Here is a 20,575-nt window from a genome sequence, read left to right on the forward strand (position 1 = left end):
TCCTTTAGATGAAATGGGAGGAAAAAATATTTGCCTGCAGGTACAGTTTTACATGGTAGGGGGCATTTTTATTTGAGAAAATAAGTAAACCATTTCATGTAAAGAAATTAAGAATAGAAAGGATGATCTGCCATTTATTTATCTCAGGTGCTAAAAACTACCTGAAGATAATTTTTTTTTTTAAGAAACGGGCAAAACTTCAAAGGAAGGACTTCAGACCAGTTGAATGAATAACAAGTTTCAAAGGGGTATTATAAGAAACCAAATAGCATTATGTCATAAAGAGAACGACATCTTAGTGACCAGAAACCATAAGGGTGTAATAATATTTCCAGAGATTAAGTACAGAGATAGAGTCTAGCTATAAAGAAAAAGCTATAACTGTCAGCCATAAAAGGATAGTAAAAAATGTGGAGAGGATAAAGAGATTGAAATTTAGGTAGGCTCAAAATCAAAGCTGATATTTTATCATCGAATCATAGTACTGTTATACATACTTGGAATGTAGAAATAGAACAAGGATGTGCAATGGGAATGAATGTATGGAAATGACATCCAAGGTGGAAAAAATCCTTTAGAAACTTCAAGCGTTCACGTTTGATTAGTGAAGTGATTAAACTGAGGTTGATTAGTAAAGTGATAAAAGCTCTAACGGGATAGTTTCAAATTAATATGGTCTACTTATCCCAAACACAGGCTTTTGTACTGCTTAGTCTCTTACCAACTATTTGAGTGTGAGATGGGGAGACTTACTCAAGTTTCTAGAGCTGTCATTTCCTGCTGTCGCGTGGCAATAATGTAGTCTTTGTGATACAGAATTCCGTCAAAACCATCTATGCTTTTGTTGTTTTCAGAGTGGATTAGTGTGGATCTCTGTTCTGTGTTGGGAAAAGGGTGTGGTATGTCATGGGGGACTAATCTGTGAAGCTTATTGTTTTTAAATATTGCATATGGAAGGACTCACATATCATTTAGAGTTGTAAATTGTAGTTGGTTTCTGCTGTAGCTCTGTTTAACAGCTTTCAAGGCAGGAATCTGAGGCTCAGGTCAAACTAAGTCACCAAGTCTTACATCTTTTGACTCTTGCAAATATTCTGTATTTACATTAGGTTTGGTTTTTACATGATATTCATGTTGGAGATTATTAATGAGGAAGAATGCTCGCTTGGCAGTGCTGTCTTGCTCATGTTATTGGTTTCTTGTTCTGTGATTAAACTGTGCAATAAGGTTAGGATTCTCATTTTCTTACCACTATACAACCCAGATTTTATTTCTTCAAGTATAATTCAGAAAGATAGAATTAAGCAATTTTTTAGTAACTTATTTTCTGTACTTTGCTAGTAGGCAAAACTTATTTTTTGAGAGTGTGCAGAAACCATGGACTTTAATAATTTTGAGGCTAATGAGCACTTATTCATTGTTAGGAAATATATAATATTCATATGTTCTACGTAAATTTTCAGTTTTTGTTGGAACTCTGAACAGAGTACAGTATTTGTTTTGGGAAGGTAGAGAATTCTACTTGCTAATAGTCATATTCTCATACAACATGTCATTTACATTATGCTCTTCTTATTAGGAAACAAAGAAAGGGTATGGCTAAAAATCTTCCAATAAAATATGTTGCTTTTGAAAAACTGTTTTTATTTGAATTCCAGTTTTTCTTTTGGAACAATAGAACTCTTAAAAAAACAAAACAAAACAAGGTGCTAAAACAAAAACATAAGGTTTTTATTGACTTAAACCATTTTCTGCCTTCTCTCTCCTGTTCTCCTCAAAAAATTATTTTGCAGGACATATTTAGGATTTTCTGGCGTTGCTCAGGCTTAGAGCAATTATTATTTTTCCGTTGTCCGACTGTAGTTTACTACTTTGTCTGGTCTTGTAAAATTGTTAAATAAGGAATTAGATAATTTTTCAGTTTCATTTTTGTTGCAACAGAATATAGAAAAATATAATTCTACATAGCATTAGAACATTCTTGCAGAACTAAAACTGCAAAATATTTGTTACATAGTTTGTAGTCAATTAAACTCTGTAATTAATATTATTTCTAAGGTTTTACTTGAATCTGCTTATTTTGGATTGCGTGGAACCATGTAAAGGAACGTGGTTTTATTAGTCTGTCCCTTTCCTTACTACAAATACACCTCAGCCATTTTCTTAGGGTAGGTTCCTGGATAATCTCTTGGAACAGGTCTCTGGAGATAATTTTATGAGAGAGAATGTGAATATGATTGAATATTTTAAATATTAGTATTTAAAATTAAGAGGTTAAGTGTGGATTTAAAGTCTAAATTATTGCTGCCTGTTGTGATTTTTTTTTTTTTATTAAAAGAATGAAGCCACCCAATACATTCCATTAACATCAATAGCAGTTACAAATACTTAGCAGTTTAAGTCACATAACTGGTTGTTTTAATTTTACACAACTATTATTTGCGTTATTGATATATGTTGAGTAGCCAACAATTGGATTTAGAAAGAGAGAGAAAGAAGCAATCCTATCGAATTTCTCCTTTTGTTTGGGAATCTTTGCATTAATTTTCCCTGCTGAGAAAATTCTGAGGACCTGTGTAGCTCCTTTTGTAAATTTCTAAGTTACTTGGAGAGATGACTCATGTGAAGGCAAGTAATTTAATATTCCCTTATTTACGTATCTGGCCTTAAATTTGCTATTGCAGTGATGACTGGCATTTCAAGAGAGTTTTCCCCCAATTTAAAATTTCCAAACAACTTTCTGGCTGTAGCTACCTTTAATATTTCATTTTTCTTGCTATTGAATTTTGATTTGAGTAACTTAATAATGAATTTTCAGGGATAAAGTGATGAAGCTACTGCCCTTTTTCTATACAGAACTTAACGTTTTCTTTCAAAGAGTTTGAGGTCCGCTATAAGATGTTTGTCTTTCTCTCTTTCTTTTAAATAAGAAACTTCCTGCCTAAAGCACATCAATATTATCTTAGACAGGGCAAAACTAACTAAGGGATCAAAATGCATTAGACAAAGTCACTTTAATATTTGACACAGTTTTACTCTGCAAATATTTGTTCGGCGTTGTAAATTTGATACTTATTCCTGTTACATGCACTTTGAAAACTGAATCTCTTCAAAGCCTTTTTATTTATTGGTAGCTGTAATAAAAAGTTTTTACATAAGTATTTATTACATTTTCTTACTTGAGGTAATAAAAAGACTTGTAGCATACTATGGTGTAAGCTTACTGGTGTTTAGTGTTATCTTTAATATAATTTCTCCATTATATCAAGAATGCCTAAAATCCTGAATGCTTTGAATTTTTTTTGTTAGGTTGACTCAGTCTAAGTAAAGGGTAAATCAGAGTACACTTTGCATTTACAGGCACTTGCAGACCAGTTTGAAGATGCAAATACACCGGTAACTGAACGCATGAAGATTTTCTTCTGTTGTCAGGTGCCTCCACGTTGGGCCCTACAGGTGTGAAACAATTGCATTTGAAGCTTTACTTATAAAGCTGTGTTTCTTATTATTTTGGATACTGCTTGACTCCGAAGTCAAGAGAGCGTGATACGATCTTGAGTTGAAACACTGTAGAAATAAAGACGTAACCTAACAACACACCAGTGTTTTCTGGAAAGAGATCAAGTTCTACAGTGTTTTGCTTTCACATTCTTATTTTGCCATGCCCAGAAGTAATTGCTTGTAGTGCAGTTCTTTACTTTCCTTCTGTAAAAAATGTACCAAAACTTCCAAGCTTCCAACATTTCTCGTGTAAAAACAATCTTGCCACTGCCTTACTATTTATTACTGTTTTACTTATGCTACTGTTACTTGCATATTTCTCATTTTTTAATGACAGTCACTTGGGGTTGTTTTCAGGAAGCTGATCATGGTCAAAACAGCCAAATTAGGAATCAAAAGCACACTTAAGAACTTGGGCTGAGAAAGTTTTGATTTTTGAGACATGACCCTTTTTACTAGTACTGTCAGGATATTTTTTTTTGCAAAACTACACTATCTTTACAATAAACTCTAGAACAGAAATCTACACATTAGAATCTTATCTGGTGATGCTGTGTGTAACAAACTTATGAAAACGGGTTGCATCACGTACCTTCAAAGGGGTTCATGTTGGTTACTTTTAATGGTGTTTTATTCGTTTCTCATTTCTAACCTCAATGCATGTTGCTTTAACCAGTTGTATCTTCTCCTGGCATTCACAAATTATTCCACACAACCTTTCAACAAGGACTTGCAGTAAAACTAGAAAACGTGGTTTTCATTTCCAGTTGTCAGAGTGGCACTTTTCAATCCAAGCCAGTTTTCCAAGCCAAAGATAGAAATGCTATTAATAAAATTCATAAAATAGGGGTTTATAATGGAAGATGGTTGCAGTCTTCTAGTCATAGTAATGAAGAAGCATTGCCTATATAAATTTTACAAAATTTGACTCTTGGTAAATTTACTAAAACATGAATAAGATTTAGTTCCAGACAGTGGCAAATGTAGGGTTTTTTTTTCTAAGTGGTTAATATCAAGCTAACAAATAATTACTTTGTTACAGATTTTCAGAGTTTGTTATATGTTTATGTCAAAGAGCTGTAGCCAGTTCTTAATTTTTGACCACCAGCCTATTCCCATATGGTGACTCCTTGGATTTGTAACAGATACTGAACCCAAGCCTATGAAGAGAGATCTGTGACATCTGTAGAGAACTTCAGGGTATCCATTAAGGATCACAAAATACACTGCAGAAGTTCACTGTATGGGATCTGATAGCATAATTAAGTGTACTTATACAGAATGCCTCCATTTGCTTTTGCAAACCAAATTTTATATTTGTCACACGTTGAAGAAAGGATAACTTATTTACTGAAATGAAAACCTATACCTGATTTTAATCTCCTCTTAAAAAATAAACAAAAGACCAAAGACAACTTTTCAAAGTCATGAAAACATAGCTTGTTTATTTTCACATTGAAGAGATTACTCATTTATTTTCCTTAGTACACTGAAATAATAGCTGAATTTGAAATAACAAAGAGGTTGACTTATCTGTGAGGAAAATTTAACCAGGGAGTTGAACCTGGCCTCAAATCCAATATTGATTTGACTAAAAACTAACACCCTCTGGCAGTGGCTGTTTGGGACAGTGATTTCTCGTGAGTACCTAACAAAACTGTATAATATCAGAGCCTTTCTCTCCATCCCTGTTAGCACTGGTGCAGATTCCTGTGGCAAAGCGTTGCCAGCAGAGGCTTTAATGCCCTCCCTCCTTCACCCTCTGTTTTCCATGCTCAGCATTCCCAACATCCTGCTGCAACTGCTTTCCAGCCACACAGGCCATGTGCTTCGTTTAAGGGGTGGAAGTTCAGTTCTGTGAATTCATCCTTGCCATGTCTGTTTCAATTTTTACATTATATTGTAAACTAGTTCAAAGTAACTAAGCTACTGACACGAACAAAAGTCAACTCAAAACATTATTGCTCTGTTGATGATGTTTTTGTGAGGTATAGACGTTGGTGAGACTCCAGCTTGAAGTTTCAAGAGAATAATTCTATATTCTATATTGTTGATGTCAGAAATGCCTCTTATGTCTTTTAAAAGTGTAAATACTATTTTACTTACCTTTTTTCAGTTACCTAGAATTTCTTATCTTTCCAGCGTCAGCTTGCAAGCTTGCTCTTTGAGCTGGGATGCACCAGCTCTGCCTTACAGATATTTGAGGAGCTGGAAATGTGGGAAGATGCAGTAATCTGCTACGAGAGAGCAGGACAACATGGAAAGGTAAGAAAAGTGGTTTTTACAGCTGAGGCCCTGTCTTGAAGTCGAATCTGACGTATGAAAGACTGTCTGGCTTGAGCTGTCAGTTCACTAATGACACTCACTTCTACAGGGGTATCATGAGGAAAGTGAACCCGTGGATGCTTGGATGCTTTAAAAAAAAAAAAAAGGTTTGAGGTAATGACCACATGAAATAGAAGTTGGTGAATAAGAAATAACTTAGGAAGCAAGATTGTGATAGTGATTCTTGAAAATATTCAAGGAAGATGAACAAGTATGGGTGCACAGCAAGGTGGAATGTGGGCATTTCAAGAAGGCTGTTGCAGTCATGAATGATGGGGTCTTGGAGCTTTGTCTGGAGGGGATATTAGTTTTCTTTAACACTTGATTTCAAATTATTAACTGTAGTTTTTAAAAACACTTCAAGTAGAAAAATACCAGTGCTTGGTGTATTTAATTACCTAATAGTAACATATTCATGTTACAGTATCAAACATTTGAGAAAAGTAGTGATGTAAGATTAAAAGGCTTTATTTTGTTAAGCCTATGTCGTTATTTTCCTGAACTTCTCTTTAGCATTTCTTCAACACTGCTGCAACTATGTGTGATCAGCTCCAGACAAAGACAATTTAGAACTGTCATCTAATTCTATGTATTAGTGACAGAATTGTTTAAAAATGCTGGTAGCAGGCTGTAGCAGCCATCCTATTGTCGATTATTCTGCTGTTACTGCCAGAGCAATGGCAGGAAGATTTTAGAAAATTATACCTAGAAGCAGTACCTACTTGTGTGTAACCTTAGCTGTGTTCTCTTTCTGGTGCAAACTCTCACACAGAAAGACTGTAGCAAGTACTTACGTTATCAAGCATTATTTTCAGATTTTATATCGTTTTCAGAAATTCGCTTTCAGACAAAAATGTGTTTTCTTTTCTTCCTTGTCCTCTCCTTCTATTTGGTACGTGGGAGCATTAAATACATGAAAGTATGTGTGCCTTTATGAAGAAAAACACAGAAAGACTATGCTTAAACTAACTTAAGCTTACAGAATTGAGAGTTATAACTTCAGCTAATAGAGAAAATGCAAAATTACTCATACATAGATTTTTTTTTTCTGATTATCATGCACCAATGCCTAGATTTTAGGCATTACAAACTGCCAGATACATTTTGCTGGCAAATTCTGTGTCACATTATGCATGCCTTGGGGCTAGTATGCTAATATCTTTTCAGTATAGTGCACAAATAGAGGTCAATATTTTCCATTTCCTGGAAGTGCATTTTATCCTACTTATATTCACGAACTGCCCGTAGGGAGTTATGCAAATGGCACTCAGAGAATAGGACAGGATATCTGACACAGGAAACTGCTTAGAAATGCCTTCAGAATTACAGTTTGTGTGTGCTTTGAGAAACAGAAAATGCTATGTAAGTACTAAGCAATAGTAGTGCTGGGAAAAACAGCTAGGTTGCAGATCAAAAAAGCCAGAAAATGAGAAACATTTAGCCGTACACCAAGGGGAGTGACTATTTGTGCACCTTATCAGGAAGCTTTCAGAGAGTGAACTGTTTGTATTTATCAAAGTTGGTTTTATGGTTTTAAACATGGTAGTTATTCTTTTAGAAATGTACAAGAATCTACTAAGGCAAGGTGTTGTTCAGTGGATGTTCACATCATTGAAGATCTTAGCATATATGTGCCCAAAGGAACAAACTGTATTAAATAAACTTCTGCATGTTTTTTACTCACAGATGCCTTTATGCAGAAAACCTGAATTTAAATGCTGAAAAATCTAATAAAACAGCCAGATATCAGCAATAGCAATGAACTTGATGAGCACTTACACATCAAAGTAATATGTTCCTTCCTCTTACTTTTGAATTATGCACTGACAAAGCATGTAGATAAGGCTTTCCAAAGTTCCACATGACGCACTTGGGAAATACATAATTCACTCAGTTATAACAGGGCAGTTAGAGCAGTACAGATTTTGCAGAGTAAGATGTGACTAACATTTAGCTAAATTTTTTGTGGGTCTACTGTTACTAAATATGGCTCTGTGCTCATTTCATAATCAGAACAAAATTAGCAGAAACTGATATCATAATGTGTCAACAGAAGAGAACAGAGTGCCAAGCAATGAGCAAAACAGGGCACAAAACAAAAAAAAGCCAAACAAAACTCACTCTATTATAAAATCTGAACGCGCAGTATTTTGATAGTTGCTGTGGCTTTTTCACTCCAGTCTTTTACTCATTTTATTACTTTAACAGACTTGTTGCAAAAGCACACGCTAATTTCCGTGTAGTGAGAACTGGCGTTGAAGTGCATCACTTTCTCTTCTTTTCAGTGTGCGAGAGACCCAGAGATCTCAAGAGTGCTATTTACATTGGACAACCTTATTTGGTTAACCTCACCAGAAGTGGACAATATACCAAAAATGGTTCTGTTTCCCTGTGAAACAAAAAAGAAAAGATGAACTGGAGATATGAATTTTCAGTTCTGCAGTTGAAACAAGGCCTTGCCAGGAGCTCTGGAGCAGCATGGAAGCTGCCAACCTTTGATAAATTCATGAGATCTACCTTTTAGCATCAGCCTGGTGGTCTCTCTTGCAACACTGTTTTCAGCCCTTTCCCTGTTCCATTACGTCCTTGGAGTAAACAGCATGGTACAGTCTGGTTTTAGACTAACATACCCAGCAATCCACACTCTACAGAGTTATATCTTGTCATGATGTGACATGACATGACATGACACAGATATCTCTAAATCGTTTGAGTGAGGAAACACAAGTGTGGCAACATCCCAGAAGCTCAACTTAAAAATCAGGATGCAAAGTCAAGTGGTACTTTACTGATTGGTACATAAAGTTGTTCAAGAACTTGATTGATTTCCACTACCTATCATAACAGACATAGAAGGCAGATAAGCACTCTTGTGTGTCGCTACAAAATTGAGAAAGACGAGTAAATGGCTTACCCAAGGTCATGCATGAAATTACAAGGAAGATGAAATGAAAACTGAAGAGTGAGATCTCCTTTCCTCTCACCGCCTTTTTCAATGCTCATCTGTTCTGCATCCCCATGCCACTTCTCTGGTAGCCTGACAAATAACGGGCAAGCAGAACAGATGAAAGCATTCTAGAAAATGCTTTGAACTAACAAAGTAGTGAATTACCACATAATAGAACTTGTACATTGATGCAGAGTGGGGCTAATGGGATATTTTAGGAAACAAAATAAAAGCATGGTAATATGTGGTTGGGATGGCAAGGGGAAGTTTAGGATTGGGAAGCCAAATGTGGGATGAATCTTGAACTCAGTTTCCAGGAGTCTCTGTAGTGAGTTACAAAGAGACACTACCTTTTATTTAAGACAGACCCCTCTTTACTGATTGTGTATTTTTGTGAAGCATTGCCTGTTTAATTCTCATACCAACAGTAGTAGTCTAGAAAGCAAGATAACAGCCTTAATCTTTCTCCTGTTTAAATCAACCAACTTTTGAACTGAGTATTAATTTCCATCCATTCTGGTCCAGACCATTTTGTGAAAAACTTGTTATACTTAAATCTATTTCATTCAGCAAGGCTTGCACAGCTTCATATTTTTCTTTCTAGGTAGTTTTTAGTTCATAATTTAGTCTTACCTAAGGCTATTTAATTCAGATATAATTTTTTAGTTATAAAGCATACAAATCAATCATTAATGTCTGTTCAGTAGTTCAGAATAGATCTTTATTGGTTATATTTCTTTTATGTCCATTGCATGAGCTGTGTGGAAAATGGTTTTTGGTAATATTTGTTGTTAAAAGAAAATTTGCTTGTTGCAAAAGCAGAGTTCTTGTCAAAGATTAAATGTACATTTTTGAAAATAGTTTACCAAACAGTTAGGAGAGAGGAATATTTTTCTTCACAAAAACCTAGGCAAAATGAGAAATCCCATTTTAAAAATTATTTGGTAATGTGGAAGACAAATAACGAATATTTTGAGAATACTTTTTTTTTTTTTAGTTTGTACTTATGATCTCCTTTGTATTAGCCTTTAAAGATTTAAGTATTAAAAAGGTTTGTAACATGCCAGAGAGGTGATCAGATAGCTGATCAGATGAATAAAAAGTCAGACTTGTGTTTATTTAACTCCTGTTTTATCTGTGTGCTGAAATATTTATGTTGGCAGTGAATTCTTGTAAGCTTAGACCAGAACATTATGCTTTTAAATGTGAAATGCAATTAGTGAATAGTTGGCTGTCTCGTCTAGTACATGGTCAGTACTGGGCAGTGCCACAGTGTGAAAACCAGTGTGAGGTTGGCAGTGCCCAGCAGAGGAAGGGCTAAAGCAGTGGCATCCACTGTACTTTTCACCTCACAGCTGCTGTTCGCACACTGATGCTTCAGTCTTTTTTCTTTATCTAAAGGGGAAAATCAAACTTACCTTTTGGTGCCTAATGTAACTACTGCAGTAGTAAAGCACGTAGTTCTTTCTGCTCTAGAAAAAAACAGTCTTAAAAAAATCTACTATTAATATATGTTCTTTTAATCTTGTCGTAGCAACTAACGGAGGCAGAGGAGGGGAAGTAATCTGCCTTTTAACCAAACCATTTGCAAGTGCCGTCGTCTTGTTAGGTGAGGTTTACTAGTGTTTTGACTAGGCTGATTCTAAATTTAAAGTAATGGGGTTTTTTTGCTTTCTTTAAAGAACTGTTCCATAGGCACTTAAAATCACTTGCCATTAAGTTATTTTCATCCAGCCACTAATTTTCTTCTTAATGCAATTCAATTTTTACTAGTTTAAGATCCCTTTAGACATCTAAACAATACATCCCTTCTTCACATTTGTGCATTTCAAATATTTGTAGACTTTTGCAGCTACTTCATTTAAGAAAAATTATAGTAAGAATGAAGCATTAAAATTACTATATATTAAATATTTCAAAACAAAGTAAAACATTCATTTTTTTTAAATATGATTTTCAGGCAGGATCAATGAATTTTACTGACTGGAGGAAGAGGAGGAATAGACTGGTTCTCTAGAAATAACCTGAAGGGCAAATAAAACAATTCTTACAGAAACAAGAAAAGCAGTACTAATTTAAATGCAGAGATGAACTCAGCTCTCCTTTTAGATAAGCTAGCTGTGATAGGAGAATTAATAGTGTTGCAGAGTCAGACTTCAGTTCTGTGACAGGCTGCTCTGAATCTTGGTTCGAGTGCTTCAAATAGATGTTTTCTAATAGAAAAATGACACTGAGCTGAATTATGTATGTTACAGTTTTGCAGCAGGGGACTGAGGTAAGGGTTCGGTCTGAACAACAGTTCATCTGTCCAGTGTATTTATCATTTCAAAAGGCCACAGAGAGCAGACTCTCTCTTGTTTAAAAGAGAAACAATAATTTTATTGTTAGAACGAGTTAGTGACCCTGAGATAAAGAGCTTTTGAAAGTTGGTTACAGCCCATAATAGATGTCTAGGAGACCCAGCTTATGTCTTCTTTTCCGTAATGCTGTATATGTTCTGAATATATTTTATCTCAAACATTTAGATATAACCTCTGCATCTTATGTAAAAGAGCAGCATTTCCAAAACAAACAGCATCAAAATGGATGTCTTCAGACATAATAGAATGGAAATAAGTATTTACAGAAACAGAAAAGAGCAATTAGAGAAAAAAGAATGACAGTCATTGCAAGAGCACTTATTAGAATTTATGAAAAACACAGATGATAATACTACTAGAACTGCACATACTTTAATAGTGCTAATACTGCATTGCTGTGAGGTAGGTGTAGGTTTGATGTCTAGGACTGAAATTAGCTCTTGGGACAGAATACACACCTAAGATATAAAATGAGGACCAACTTGCTTCTTGTTTTTTCTTGTTGTTTTTTTTTACATTTCCCTTGGTGCATTGGACCAAAAGCCACCGTATTATGTTGATGCTGAATTGTGTTTTTTTAAAAACAATTTGGAAACAGATTCTCTCTAGACCTTGTCTTTGATACTGTGTTGGATCAAGACCGTGTTTCCTTACTGCCTCTACTTCTTAGTCTTCAGCTGATGATTGCAAGGTGCTAAAGTGGTATTTGTTCAGGTAGGTGATTAAATGAAAATAAATTGTCCCATTATATATCGATTTATGTTTGTTCCTTAACAGGCAGAAGAAATACTCAGGAGGGAGCTGGAGAAAAAGGAAACACCAGGATTGTATTGTTTGCTTGGAGATGTTCTTAAGGACCACCAGTACTATGACAAGGCCTGGGAGCTCTCCAGGCACCGCAGCGCCCGTGCCCAGCGCTCCAAAGGCCTCCTCCATCTCCGCAACCGGGAATTCAGGGAGTGTGTGCAGTGCTTTGAACGTTCCGTGCAGATCAACCCTATGCAGGTTGGGAAATGATACACATATGGCTTTGTTTCAGTTGATGTGTTGAGTTTTAAAAGATGACACATTTTTTTTAAAAGGCAAATCTGTGCACAGTTGTCAAAGTAACAGCTTATTACTATTTTTAGCAAATTTTTTACCATGTACTTGGAAGTCTGGCTAAAACCAGTAGCATAATGAAATGAAGACATTCTTTTGCATTCCGGTGCTTGCATGCAGCTAACTCTTAACCTGTTCGGCTCTTCTATTTCAATGAGATCAAGCCATTGAAAATTAATAATTATAATCAAATAAATAATGAACAAGTGTAAAGCAAAATTCTCATAAGAAGGATGCTGTATAGATTTTAATGAAATTATCCTTTTGTCTTGTTTGTTTGCTTTGAGATACAAGCTGTATTTCACAGAAATCTTTTTGAGTGTTCTGGTCCGCCTTGTCTGGAGTCACTGGGAAGCATTGCGTTACACTTGTGATGACAGTAGCTTTTTTTACAGTAATGCATCAAAACTGAAACCACAGTCAAAAGAGTTCTCTTGATGAAGCTGAGTATTCTGACAGAGCCTTTGCAACCTTTTCTGCAGACAATTTTTTTAATCTTGTTTCAGTTTCTCAGCCACTATATCCCATCCCAATAAGTTCAACACTGTGAAAGGTCTTGAGAATTTAAAACAGCTCTGTGGTTGTTTATGTATAGAAATTGTCATCTTCATAGCCATTTCCAGGTCCATGCTAACATACAATATTCCTTCTTGTCCTCCAAAAAATACTGGTGAAGCTGCTGGTTTGAATTCCACATAGCTAGTTGGACTTCTGCTGTAGAAAAATTTTAAAGGCCCCCAGTTTTTTAAATCTTATACCCTGAAATGTTTTTGTATTTCAATGACTTATTTTATTCCAGTGAATCAGAGTCCTGTTAATATTCAAGATAGCTTATAAACACCTTTAGAATGGAAAGCAAAATTAACAAAAACACTTCCCTTGTCTTTCAGTTCTCTTACTGACTCAGAAAAAGCCAAGAAAATATATATTATCTAGATAGGAACCTTATTGAAATCAAGAGGACTCCTGGATAATAAATGGATGCAGAAAATGGCCTACAGGGCTGCAAACTGATAAATATTCTGCTGAGATGCTTTATTTTGTGTCCTATACAAAGGAAGCTGAAAATTAAAGGCAATCCAAGAAAAATAGGCCAGTCTGTATAGGAAAGCGAACATTTCCTCCTCTTATTGCTCAGGAAGCTCCATTTAAGATAAAGGTGAATCATTTCAAACAAACAGATTGAGCAAATGGATAGCATGGATTGACATATCATTGTCTTCTAAAGTCTGTCTGTATTCTGCTACTACAGAAATGAATTGTTTCCTATTCCAGGATGTCTTGTGGACAAAGAGCAGAAAGGAAGTTCATTAACTAATTGTTCCCAGAATTGTGAATAATTTATCAGGTAAATGAGGACTCCCTGTTACAAAGAGATTCTTATTTTTTTTGTTTTTATCAGAAATTTTTTTGGAAGAAGGGATTTTTAGACTGCAGCAAGTGACTCCCCAAAATATCTGATGCATAAAACCATTCTCTTTCAACCCTCCATTAATCTTGTGTAGTCTTTGGCCTAATGGTCAAATTTGGTTGAGGTCTCTGAGGGTACATTTTTGCAGTATGAGCCAACCAACGTATTAGACTTTGGAGAATCCACAAAGGAATGAAAGTCTTAACAGTTCAAATATATCTGAAACTTGGCCTCATTAGCGCTGCTGCTCACAGAATTGCTTGTTCCAGGATGTGTCTAGTGGGTGACAGATGCATTTCTCTTGTACTTCCACCACAAGCATCTTGCAGGGCTGAACTGAGACAATTACAGAGCTCAAAGAGCTCTTGTAGTCACTTCTTCAGCAGTGAAAGTCTGCATAACAAAACTTATGGCTTGCTAAATTACAGATTTGTTAGTTCTTGCACTGAACGGTCTATGATTTTCTATATCCAGTCACTTCACATTTGAATTTTCCAGAAATAGTGTGTTCATAGCACCATTTTTGAGCCCACACCGTTCTCCAACACTTCACAGTCTGCAAGGAAAGGATAATGCTCTTTTGTGCTAAACTATTTCGTTCATAACTTATCAGGATATAATTTTCTTGGGTGTGAAGCAAGAGAAGTGATCTCTCTCCAGTTTGGGAAAACAGTCACACTTTAGAAGTCAGCTTGCTATCAACTCCATCTGGGGTTTAAGTTTTGGACAAGGCAATGAGAGGCTTACTCTCACAATTCTCCTTTTCTTCCATCTTGTAGTACTAAAAGTAACTTAAACAAGAATCGAGTTAGAGTCTCATTGGAAAATATAATTAAAGCCTCTATACTTAAAACTATAGTATGTTCTTTCAGTGTGGCGTGTTCAAAAGAAACTGAATTAGAGGGGACATAAATTATGTCAAAAATGAGGATTTCACTCAGCTAGAGCTCTTAAAACTTTATTGCAATTGCTAACTCCAGAGACTAATTTTGCTCTGCATGATATAGATTGTTTCTAAACATTGTAGTACTCCTAAGGGTATTGTACTGAAGAGTTTAGTAGATTTGGAAAAAAAAAAATCTGTATATATTTGCCGTATACAAATAATAGAAATCGATTTACAATGCAAAAAAGTTTCTTCAGGTAGATGATTTGGATTTTTTTTTTTTCTTCTTAAATATTCAGATATACTGTAATTAGGTTATTTTGGAACTATATTCCCACTAATGAGAAAATTATTTAGACTTTCTTAAAGCATTTTGTAGTCACTTATACTTACTGAAGACTTGCCTGGAAATTCCTGATGACAAGTTTTAAAAAAGAGTCCAAGCCTAAATTATCTTCCTTTGCTGGTTGATGTCTTCGGTTTTGCAAATGATAGAAATTTACAGCTCTTTTTCATGTGTTTTTCTAATCTGTAGCAACATTTGAACCTCTAGCCAACACACTTTTTTTTTTAAAAAAAAAGGGATCTTTAACCTAGTTCCACAAGCCTTGACGAAAATCTTTTTAAAACTTTGGACAAAGTTTTTGTTACGTTACCTTTCAGTCATTTTTCTCAGAGCAATTGTTACATCAGCCAGTAGGATCAGCAGATTTCATGCCCTCTCCAATAAAAAGGGAATTCTTACCATTCTTTCCACACAAAATAGCTTAAACTGTATCCTAAATATATTATTGCAGAGTCACTGTCCTTATATTGTAGAAGAAATTCGTGGTCCCTTTCCAGATATTTAAGTGATGATAAAATACCAGTTAATCGCTGTAGTAGATCAAAGGCAATGAACCTTGGAGGTTTTTGTTTGTTTTTTACACAGCTACCACATTTTTCCATATAACCTGTCAGACTTGTTCTTTTGTAACTTTCTCATTTGTCTAGCACACAAGCTTTTAAAGTACGTCCTCTTATTCGTAATAAATTCCTTTGCTTTTAACTATTACAGTTGTTTAGTCTTTTTAGAACCTTTTTGAAAGACAAGATGCAGTTCTTCCAGGCCTTGAAATATCTTGTCTTTACATGTTTCAGGTCTTCTGTAGATCTTTTAGCTTCCCCTGTAGTTTTTAATGTAGGTTTTCCATTTTAAGCAACTCTTAAATTTAACATCCTCTATATTAAATGAGTTGCTGTCCTTCTTAAAGGACTAGTGGATCTAGGTACGTTACAAATGATCTTTTGTACTGTAGTATTTTGAACCTGATCACTCATGCTGTGAATGTACTTGGGATTTAATACTTTAATACTTAATGCTGATTGAGGCAAGTACTGCCTTTTGAGTAGCTTTTTCATTTCTAAAAAATTTAGCTTCAGAATTGTGTTCGCTGTGGTATTTACCAAACTATGCTGAATTATTGAAATCTCTCTGTATTTTCTGGAATTTCTACTTTTACAGCAATCTGATATCCCTTAGTATGTTACCTTCATCATTTTGGTCAAGTATTCAGAGATACAGTCTTTATACTGCTTTTTTACTGAGGCCTGAAATTTTAATCCATACCAGTTCTGTTGTTCTTTTACACAATTCTTTTCTGTATAACTGATGCTGAAGTTTTCTCTAACATATAGCAACATTCTTCCATCTCCATGACCTATTTCATTTTCTGTATACTTTTTGCCTCTATGTCATAGCATCTCAGCTCCTTGACTTAATTTCCATCCCAGAGACTTTTCATCTCACTTTTCATGTCTGCTGAAGGATCCTTTTTGGGTGCCTTTCCCAACCTTCTCCATCATGTCCAGTTCTCGTGTTTTTTCCATTCAGTTGAAACCTTCATATAATTTGCTAGGCAAAATATCTTGTTTCAAATTATTAGGAAAAGAAAGTTATTACCATTGTTTGCAGTGCCTTTATGATTTTTACTAGGTCCCTGCTCATATAGCTTTTCTCCACTGAAGTAAAGAATCAGTTTACTTTCCTCTTGAGAAAGGAGTTGACAAGGCTAAGCATTGGTAAGCCAGTTCCTGAGGGATGTAGTGTCTCACCATCAGCCTCAGAAATTAAAATGGTGGAAGTTTTAGTCGATCAGATTCTGAAAGCACAAGCTCAGAAGTGAGACTGTGTTGCTGTTACTTGTTAAAATTATAAAAAATGCAATGATTCTTTTTCTCTCACCCTTCACAGAAGCACTATTTAACTTTCTCCTGAGCTACAGAGCTGGAGCTGGCCTTCAGTGGCATCCTTGACTGTTCCGTCTCTACACCTGCTTTTCAGGTCTAGAAAGCTGTTGATCTAGAAAGAAGGGAAAGGGGAATTAACAAGGAAGCAGCCATGTGGGAGTGCTGGACTTGTGGAAACTTGATGGATAAAAGAGGCTTAAAAAATGAGATTGACTAAATGTTTATTTCCTATTGATTTTACCCTCTGAGATTTGGGAAACCTTGTTTTTTTCCCTCATGCGCAGTTTCTTTTTTGAACTATGAGTTTGAAGATCAGGAAAGGTAATAGGCTGACAGTGCTGCCAAGTATATTTTCATGTTTGCCCAGGCCAGATGTAACTGGCAGTTCTGTCTTCACGTATTATGCCCTGAGGCATATGCACCTATCCATATGCCCTGAGGATCAGCCATCCCACATACACCCCTCATGCAAAAGGGTTTCTTTATTGCCAAGCTTGTTCAGTTCTTTTCTTGATATCCTGAAGACTATCCACTGGGGTGCCAAGTCTGACAGGGGTGAAGCTCATGCATTTGTATGCTGGGCAGATTAACTGCAAACTCTATAGCAGGTAAATCTTGTTACTGATTTTAAGTTGGGTCTCGGAGACAGAAAAATGAGTCTGATCTGGAGAGAACTGCAAAAATACCTGATACAGAGTCTGTAATTAATCAATGGAGACAGAAGCTCCTTGCATATGAACCAACAGCTTTATCCTCAACCCTGTAAAATCCTGGATTTGCAAATGTTTCTTAAGTTAACATTTTTGTGTTTAAAGAGCCATTATGGTTTCCTGCAAAGAACCTGAGTTATAAGAATTACTTGCTTCAAAACTAGTGCCCAAAAACACAAGAGGATATAAAGATTAATCAGACATCTTGAACAATAACCCATTGTTGTGCAATGTAAATTAGAGTTAATGTAACTTATTTTTCCATCTTGGTCTTCCCAACCTTTTTCCTTCTCTCAAAAAATTTCCCAAGAAAATCTACAGTTTTTACCTTTGTGTTTAGAATGGAGAAATTGTTGAGCTCCTTGCAGTAGAGAGTACTACCTGGAACAATTTTGCATGACATTATAAAGTGCTCTGTTTGATTTTGACTGCATACATTTGAACAGTATAATGCTGTCACAAAATGTTCTGTGAATGTACTTGGGATTTAATACTTTTCTGAATTACAGAGCTTTTCTAAAAGGTTGTACTGCTTAGGTTGCAACTCTTTGAGAAATATGTGGCAAATCAGGAACTTGCTGTTGAAGAGCTATGAGAATATATATTTGATTTGCTGTAATTTATGCCTATATCTGATATATTTAATCTGTATGGACAAGAGGTATTTGTTTTTTACAACCAAGGACTTACAATTCAAGATTATCCAACTGGTAAAGTTCTATTCTCTACACAAGGCCTTATTTAAGTACATTTCTATCTCTAAACATTGCATTATAAACTAGAGAAGACTGATATTTTGACAAGTAGAGAGAGCTATAATTTTCAAGTGTTCACGTTCAGTCATTAAAAATGTTTGTTGTAAAATGTGATTTTCTTGAAATACATTTACCATTTGGCCTAAATGTAATACCATAAAGTGAATGTGGATTTTTCACAAGTTAAAGCAAAATATGCAAACCTATAAATAGCTATCACTTTCTTCTCTAAATGAAAATGTGCTATTAAATAGCATTTCACATATGGTGAAAGTAGTCTTTATGTAGTCAGCACCTTTGGTTATCCGTATTCATTAAAACTTTAAACCTAACTTTTCCCTGTATTGGGCATGGAGTATATTATTTATACCCATGCAATACTATTACAATAGCTGAATATCAGGTAAAATCAACAAGACTATTATGTGTTTGAGCATCCAGACAAAATTTTTTCTGTTGTGCAGAAATGCGCATGTGTATATGTGTAATCATCCATTTTTTTTTCTCTCCAGTTAGGTGTATGGTTTTCCTTGGGCTGCGCATACATTGCTTTAGAAGGCTATGAAGGTGCTGCCAAAGCATTTCAGCGCTGTGTGACATTGGAACCAGATGTATGTACTATTCAACAAGTGATTCAAATGGCTTATCTAAGAGTAACAAGGATGTTTTCATTATAAACGAGCAAAGCAATAATGAAAAACTTGTTTAAACCTTAGCCCCTTGAATAAATTAAACTTGTGCATGAAGGATATATTTTTGTCATGAGACATCATAAAAATACTTGCCCAATCCGTAACTTTGTCTAAGTATGCATATGTGAATATTAAAATATGATGAACAGAAATTTATTTTTGCACACATTGGTAAAACAGAGAAAAGGGAATGAGTGGGCTGTGAGGAGTGCAAAAGAGATAAAACAAACAAAAAAAAAAAAGTTAAAATACTTAGTTCTCTAAGTAATCAAATTCTCCTGAAAAAGAAGTTAAATAAGTGGTGGTATGACAGGTAAATATGTAACTATATCATTCATGAGCAGAGGCAAAACAGAGCTCGTTAGCCAGTTTTTCAGGATGCTTGGGGCAAGCACATGTGCAATATTGCTATTTGAGTGTGACTGTGCATTGAGATAGCAGAGGTGTCAGCTGGATTTACCCCTCAGGAATGCACTGGCCGTATTTTTGTCACAAGGCCAGACTGCCAGCATGTTGCTTGCTTAGAGTTAATGCCACCTACTTGATAGAAACTATTATTCATTCTTTTGGGGAAAAGAGTGAGAGGTCAATGAAAGGTGACAGAGTATTAGTTTTTCTTTATTAGTAAGATTAAATAACTTGGGGGAAAAATGTACATACAGACAGCCCTGTATTTAACTGGAATTTTTACTTTGTGTATTCATACTATTTGTTTCAGTACAGTAGAGTTACTTCCAAGTAGAGACACTAAATTTTTCACTCATGTGTCTGGGGCCTGTACTTGATTGTATTCATAAGAATAAGCCAACTGACTTCTCAGTGGGTTAAGTGATTCTTCTCTTGTGAGGGAACGATGCTGGGCTTGCTCTCAGTTATGGAGGTGAAACCTATTTTTATACAATGAACTACAGCAATGTAATGACTGTTTTCATGAATTAAGCCTCAAAAACGTTTCCCAACATGATTTAAATGCTCCTTAAGCCTGAGGATAGCCTTCATTACCAGGGTACATTTCATTGCATTGTTCTTCAAATTTTTACTGCCTGTCACTTTGCTGAAGTCAGTGTTGCAGCTTCAAATTTACAGGAGCATAAGGTGATGGGCAGGATCATCTCTGTTTGTGGCTCTGCTGGTTTTACCAGAGGAAAGATTGTCTGAGCACTCCGTTACCCTTTTCAGCTAAAACAGTTGATAAACATTGTTGGAACTGACCCTCCTAGCTTTGCCTGAGGTGCATTAGGGGACATTCAGACAGTTTTTTCCACTACTATAGCAGTGCAGGTAAGTAACTTTCAGCTAGTGAGAAGTGATGAGGTGCTGGGAGCACTGACCTCACCAGCCATACCAGCCAGATCCAGAAGAGGATGCCTGTTTACAGTTTAAACTGAAGCCAAGAGCTGACTTTAGTGTATGCCAACCAGAAGGCAGTTAATTGATATTTATATACCGGATTGTTGCTGTAGTCAGTAATATTTATGTATTTGTATTTTAATGTAATTTCTAAATGAATGTGATCTTTTGACTGCCTTGTAGCAAATACGTGTTTATATGTGTGATTAGCAAAATTGATATTTCACAGTAGTTTCATTTATGTATTTTTACCAAGTAAGCATAATATAAGTGAAATTTTTTTTATACTTTTCCTTTTATCATTACAG

At 35.4% G+C, this 20,575-nt stretch overlaps 1 protein-coding gene across 1 annotated transcript in view; it reads left to right on the forward strand.

Moving 5' to 3' along the window:
- Positions 1-20,575, forward strand: part of TTC27 (tetratricopeptide repeat domain 27) — a 123,420-nt gene that overhangs the window by 85,579 nt on the left and 17,266 nt on the right. Inside the window, exons 11-14 of the mRNA XM_080341624.1 lie at positions 3,361-3,456; positions 5,644-5,766; positions 11,911-12,138; positions 18,738-18,836. Of these exons, the coding sequence (XP_080197750.1) occupies positions 3,361-3,456; positions 5,644-5,766; positions 11,911-12,138; positions 18,738-18,836 (546 nt within the window). The remainder of the gene's footprint in view (positions 1-3,360; positions 3,457-5,643; positions 5,767-11,910; positions 12,139-18,737; positions 18,837-20,575) is intronic.

Source organism: Nesoenas mayeri (assembly GCF_963082525.1).
Source record: "Nesoenas mayeri genome assembly, chromosome: 3".
NCBI lineage: Eukaryota > Metazoa > Chordata > Aves > Columbiformes > Columbidae > Nesoenas > Nesoenas mayeri.